We start from the raw sequence: 6,450 nt of genomic DNA, 5'->3' as shown, positions 1-6,450 counted from the left end.
GACGATAGTGGGGCAAGAGAAAGATACAAGGAGAGGTAAGGAGATATAAATAGGGGAGAGATATAGATGGAGCTGATATTCAAATGACATGCTATGATAAGCATAACTCCCCAAGGGCACATGATATCCTTAAATTATTGGCATGAAACAAGTAATAAAAAGCTAGTTTATCTCTCTTAATCTCCCCCTCTAAAATTTTAATTTAGATTTTAAGTTGAAATTTATTTTATTAGATAAATAAAATAAAAATTTAAAGATAATTTTTCTACAATAAATTAAAATTTTAAAAAATATAAATTAAATTAATTCTATTATCTTTTAATTATTATTTGTAACTCCATCAAAGGACAAAAAATAACCCAAATAAAATTTCAACTTAATAAAAATTAAATCTTAAAAGAAGAGGAAGAAGATGATTCGAATAAATTAATAAAAAATAAAATATAATATCCTATAAAAGATGATAAAATTAAAATGTATTCTTATAAAAGAGGGTAGAACTAAAAGATTGATTTTCAATTCAAAATATAATTATCCTACAAGAATTAAAAATTTAATAAATCAAATTATAATAATAATATAAATCAATTTTCATGAATCTTAATTATTAGTAGTAATTTTATAAATTAAATTTTATACTTAATAAAATTAATCCTTGAAAAGTTAGCTAATTCTTTTAACTTTGGAGGAAACTCTATGGTTAAGTGCATTTGAGTTGAAGTAGTACTAGGATGACTCACCTCTCAAGAAGGCCCAATGCTTCACCTCTGTGAGCATCACCTAGATGCAATGAGTGCTAAGTGAACCATTTATGATCATGAGAGATGTGTTCTTGTGAAGCACTACTTGTGAAACATGGGTCAATGAAAAATATCTCAAGGTTTTGTAAATTGGGTTGCAAGCTAAGTGGGTTTAACTTTGGATGAAACTCTGTGGTTGAGCGTACTTGAGCTAGAGAAACATTATTATATTCTATAAATTTTGACAATAGAATGTTACCTTGAGTTAACTACCAAATCGGACCCTTTTGAATTCTTTCCCTAACAACTGTCTTTCTTTCCTTAAAAAAGAAGAAGCATTCTTTCCTTAAAAAAGAAGCAATATTTGGTGAATGCATCCTTGTAATAAATTTTAATAGTTTTTTAAATAGAAGGCTTAAAAAAAGATATGGAAGTTCAAACAAAAATTTATATAGTAAATTGGATTTTTTTTAATATTAAAAAATTAAATTAAAAAAAAACATAAATTTAATATAATATATTAATTATTATTATGTAAATATATTACAATGTTTTATTAAAATAATTCTAAAATAAAATATAAATTTACATGAACATACCGAAAATTTGAATATTTCCTTGAAAAGAATACACATAAATTTAGCCAAGAAATAATGATTAAAAAAATTTAAAAAAACTACTACAATATAATAATAAATAATTAATCATATTTATATTAAAAAAACATGTTAGATATTGTGAATCTCTATACCTTTTTTCTTTTGCATTCTTTGTTAAAAAATAAAAAATATTAAAAATAAAAAATACGAAGAAGATAATAATAGATAATTTATTATATTTATATGAAAAAAACATCTTAGATATTGTGAATCTTGACTGTAGCTTTCATGTTTTGATTTTTGTGAACAGAACTAAAATATTTAAAAATTGAAAATATGAATTAAACAAAATAATAATAAATAACTAATTATATCTACATTTAAAAAAAATATGTTAGATATTGTGAATCTTGACTGCAGTTTATATTATTTTACATTCTTTGTTAAAAAATAATAATAAAATAATAATTAAGAAATATATATATTTAAATACAAAATAATAATAAATAATTAATTATATTAAAAAAAAAGCATGTTAGTTATTCTGAATCTTGACTGCAGCTGCATTCTTGCTTAACATTCAGTCTTCTTCCGTTATAAAAAAGGCGCTTTATAAGATCAATCCCTTCTTTCCCTAGCATGCATAACCATTTTTATCAAATTGAAAAGAACGAAGTTATGCTAAATAGCAGAAAACACCTCAGAAGAGAGTGAAAGACGAGGTTAAAGGAGGCATTACCTGTGAGTGAAAGCGCATTAAGGAAATTGGAGGTTTGGGAATTTCAAGGATGGACGAAATAAAGCGGTTATTTGGGAGAGAGGTAGCGAAATGTGAATGCTGTGGTTTCAAGGAAGTTTGCACACCGGCCTACATTGCGGGCGTTAGGAAGGATTTCCATGGCCGGTGGGTATGTGGGCTGTGTGCAGAAGCTGTCAAGGAAGAGCTCTGTAGATCAGAGAGGCAGAGGAGTATAATTGTTGAAGGCTGTAGATCACACAGGAGGAGTATAACTATGGAAGAAGAAGCCGAGCTCTGTAAGAAGAGTATAACCATTGAAGAAGCTCTCACAGCCCACACCCAATTCTGCAAGCAGATCAATGTAATTTATCCAGCTCTAAAGATTTCCAGAGCGTTGAGGCAGCTGCTACGTCGACGGTCTTCGCAAGCGCTGCGGGCCACCCAGAGCAGTTCCAGCCTTCCCGTTGCAGATAATGTTGAGCGTCCTACTCTCGGCCGCTCTGCTAGCTGCTTGTAGTAAATGGTACTGGAATTTTTTTTTCAAATTTGCAATTTGCAAACCAGTGTTTTTTTTTTTCTGATTGTGGGTGGTTTTATATTCCCTGTAATACGTCCCCATAAATGAAAGAGTTAAAGTTTTAGTTTTCGAAATTCATCGTTGTAATCTTTTGGAAGGGATTTAGGAACATCTTATACATTGATTTTTCTGCTTTATTGCATGTTTGTAATATCAATAAAAACCAATTAACCAAAGTTTTGAACTGATATGTGATTGTCAGCTGTTGGCAATTGTTGTTTTTTTACCATGTAGTTTGACATTGCGCGATACATCCATTTTTTGGGATTATGCAGGTTGGGTAGACTCGTGACCTCGTGCTCTACCACTTGAAGCTCTCGCTAATCAAGTTAGGTCTCAGTCTTAATTTATTCAGTTTGTTTAAGAATGGGGAAGTATTTTTATAAGGTCTAAAATTCTTGTACTGGAAAATTTATTCTAATTATTCTAATTTGTTCATATTTTCACTTGAAAATTTATTCTGATTTGTTCATAAAATTTTGCATGCCATCACAAAATCATTGGTCCAGGTTTTTGTTTGTTATCATAATTAATGGTCTCTATAATTCTCAATTATCAATTTATTTTGATTTGTTCATGAAATTTTGCATGGCATATGGGAAAATAGATTTGGAAATGTTGTGTTGCATAACAACTACATAGTCTAAAGTTTTAAGAATTTTCTTAAATAGAGTGTCTTATACAATACAATTTTAGAAATTTCTTGTGATTTTTTTCTTTTCAGATCAATTAAAAAAATTGGAAGTGAGATGATCTAATTTAGTTTAATCTCATGCTTTCAGTGCAAATTTATTAAAATATATTTACCATATTTTTGATGTGTTAGTTCTTTTCTTTTTGTTTAGGTTTGATATAATAACTCATTGAGTCTATTTTGTTTGTGGTTATATATTTATGTATATGATAGGAATTGAAAGATTTAATTTCATTTAATAATATTTAAACTGATATTAATAATTTATTTAACTAATGAAAAAGCTCAATTTCTCAATGTCTCATGTTCTATTCATGCTTCCACCTTCATCTCGGTCTGTTTTTTATATATTTTCTTATGCTAAGATATCCAAATACTATACAAAGGATAAATGAAAGAACACATCATTACCAACATTTATTAAATTAAATGAAAAATGATTAAAAAAATAATAATTTAATAATACCAACAAAATGAATAATAAAAAATAATTCTGTTAGTCTTTGTTTGTATGTTTTTGTTGTTTGCGGAGTCTAGATCGAAGAGTTTCAAGTCCCTTCAAAACCCCTAATCAAAAACAAATAATTATTTATATTTATAATTAGAAAAAATATATGAAATCTTGAAGTAACATTTACCCTACTCCAATAACCTATTTTCTTAACATGCAATCTGTTTTTATAGAAAAAAAGTATTTATTTTCGGTAAACTTTTTTTTGAGTAACTTTAAAAAAATTAAAATTAATGCATGCTGATGTGAAAAAATACCTCATGCAAGAGCACGAAAATATGAGTTTAAAGAAATGATATTTTATCTTTTAATATACAAGAATAAAAATATATATTTAATATAAAATATACAAGAATAAAAATATATATTTAATATAAAATATACTAATTACTAGTGTCCTTATGCTAGTCTATTGCAATTAGTTAATCATGTCACGTGTTAGCTGCCCGAATAGCAATTTAGGACAATCTAAGCTAAATTATGTTCCTTACAATGCATCCGCCATAAATGAAAGAGTTGAAGGTTTAGCTTTATCTTTTGGAAGTAATTTAGGAACATCTTATACATTGATTTTTCTGCTTTATTGAAGGTCTATAATATCAATGAAAACCAATTAACCAAAGTTTTGAACTGCAATTGCTTTTTTTTTTCACCATGTAGTTTGACATTGTGTCATACATTGCCATACATCCATCCTCTAGTATCAGGTGGGTTGGCAGAGACATGTGACTTCGTGCTTTATCACTTGAAGCTCTAGTCAATAAAACTAAGGCCCCCACCTAATTTATTTTGTTTGTTCATGATTAAGAGTGAGAGGTTTTTGTGTAAATTTATTCTAGTTTGTTCATTAAATTTTGCATGCCATAACAAAATCATTGGTCCCAAGTTTTTGTTTGATATGGTAATTAATGGTCTTTGTAATTCCCAAAGGATATTTGATAAAATAGATTTGGAAATGTTATGTATTGCATAACAACTGACCAGTCAAAATTTTTAAGAATTTTCTTACATAGATTATCTTATACAATACAATTTTAGAAGTTTCTTTTGATTTTTTGATTTTTTTGTTTTTAGATCAATTAAAAATATTGGGAGTGGGATGATCTAGTTTAGTTTAATTTCATGTTTTAAATGAAAATCTATTAAAATATACTAGTTTTATAATACTAACAAAACCAATAATAACAAATAATTATATTAGTCTTTGTTTGTATCTTTTTGCTCCTTGTGGAGTGTGGTTCCCATTAATTCGAGAGAGTTTTGGATCCCTTCAAAAACTATTGTAAGGAGTTTTGGATCCCTTCAAAAACTAGTAAGGAATTTTGGAATCCTTTAAAAAATATTTATCCTTCTCTGATAGCCTACTTTCTTAACATGCAATATGTTTTTATAGAAAAAAGTATTTATTTTCCTAACATGCATAATCTTTTTGTGACTAACTTTACAAAAATTTAAATTAATACACACTCATGTGAAAAAACACCTCATGAAAGCGCACAAAAATGATTTTAAAGTTTATCTTTTAATATACAAAAATAAAAATATATATTTAATATAAAATATACTAATTATTATTATATAATCTTTTCAAAAGATTCTATCAAAATAATCTCAATAAATATAAATCCACATGAATACACTTTAAATTTGTATATTTTCTTATGTTATTATGTCTAATATTATAGAAAGGTTAAGTGAAAGAATGTGAAACGACATTTGAAATCTCGATGGCAGCAATTATCCATTTGCATTCTTTTCTTAACATGTAGTCTTGTATTGTCAAAAGAAAAGAAAAAAAGTGTTTTATTCTTTGCCTAGCATGCATAAAATTCTTCATCAATTTTTTAAAAAAAAGAAGTTAATGCATGTTTGATGGTGTTTGATTTAATTGATTGTTCATACAATTAAATCAAATAGAATGTATTAACAAATAATTTTAAAATACTAACAAAAATAATAACAATAATTTATTCATTTTATTTATAATTAGGAAAAGAATATATAATTTTTTAAAAAATACTAAAATATTAATAATAAATAATTAATTATATTTGTAGTTAAGAAAAAAAATATGTGAAACCCTGAGGGTAATCTTTACCTTTTTGCATGCTTTGCTTAACATAAAGTTTGTTTTGTTTTGTTTTTAAATATATTTTATTAGATTAATTTATTCTTCATCTATCATGTACAAAATTCTTTATGAAATTTTAAAAAAAGTGAATACATTCTATTTGATTTAATTGTTCATCAATTTGATGTGTTTGATAGGAATTGTTGTTTATGCTTTATGAAAGGATAATTTTAATTTAATAATAATTGAATTTATATTAATAATTAATTTAGTTAAAATAATGACAATTTAAATGGAGAGTATTGGACAAGGAATTAGCTAATTTCAAGTTGTACATTTATATTAAACAATTTCATGTTTTTGATGATTTGTATTTGTTTTCTATTATGGAAAAAGTGGGTTTTACATGGACCCGAAAGCACCAAGTTACAAACGAGTATTAAAATAAACAGTCTAAGTTCACCAACACATAAAAGCTATCAAACAAACAAAAAGACAACAGACTAGACAAAAAGACAA

At 26.4% G+C, this 6,450-nt stretch overlaps 1 protein-coding gene across 1 annotated transcript; it reads left to right on the top strand.

Annotated features, from left to right (window-relative positions):
* Window positions 1–1,994: 1,994 nt before the first annotated feature.
* On the top strand, window positions 1,995–3,101 carry LOC131039232 (uncharacterized). Its single transcript, XM_057971939.2, has 2 exons — window positions 1,995–2,601; window positions 2,931–3,101. The coding sequence occupies exon 1, from the start codon at window positions 2,128–2,130 to the stop codon at window positions 2,593–2,595; it is 468 nt and encodes a 155-aa protein (XP_057827922.1). The 5' UTR covers window positions 1,995–2,127; the 3' UTR covers window positions 2,596–2,601; window positions 2,931–3,101.
* The last annotated feature ends 3,349 nt before the right edge of the window (window positions 3,102–6,450 follow it).

The sequence above is a fragment of the Cryptomeria japonica genome, chromosome 10 (assembly GCF_030272615.1).
Source record: "Cryptomeria japonica chromosome 10, Sugi_1.0, whole genome shotgun sequence".
Classification (NCBI taxonomy): Eukaryota; Viridiplantae; Streptophyta; class Pinopsida; order Cupressales; family Cupressaceae; genus Cryptomeria; species Cryptomeria japonica.
The sequence above is the reverse complement of the archived record's forward strand: the minus strand, read 5'-3'. Positions and strand labels throughout refer to the sequence as shown.

Coding starts and splice junctions, on each gene's coding strand:
- LOC131039232 (XM_057971939.2), top strand. CDS start 2,128: ATGGACGAAATAAAGCGGTTATTTGGGAGAGAGGTAGCGAAATGTGAA.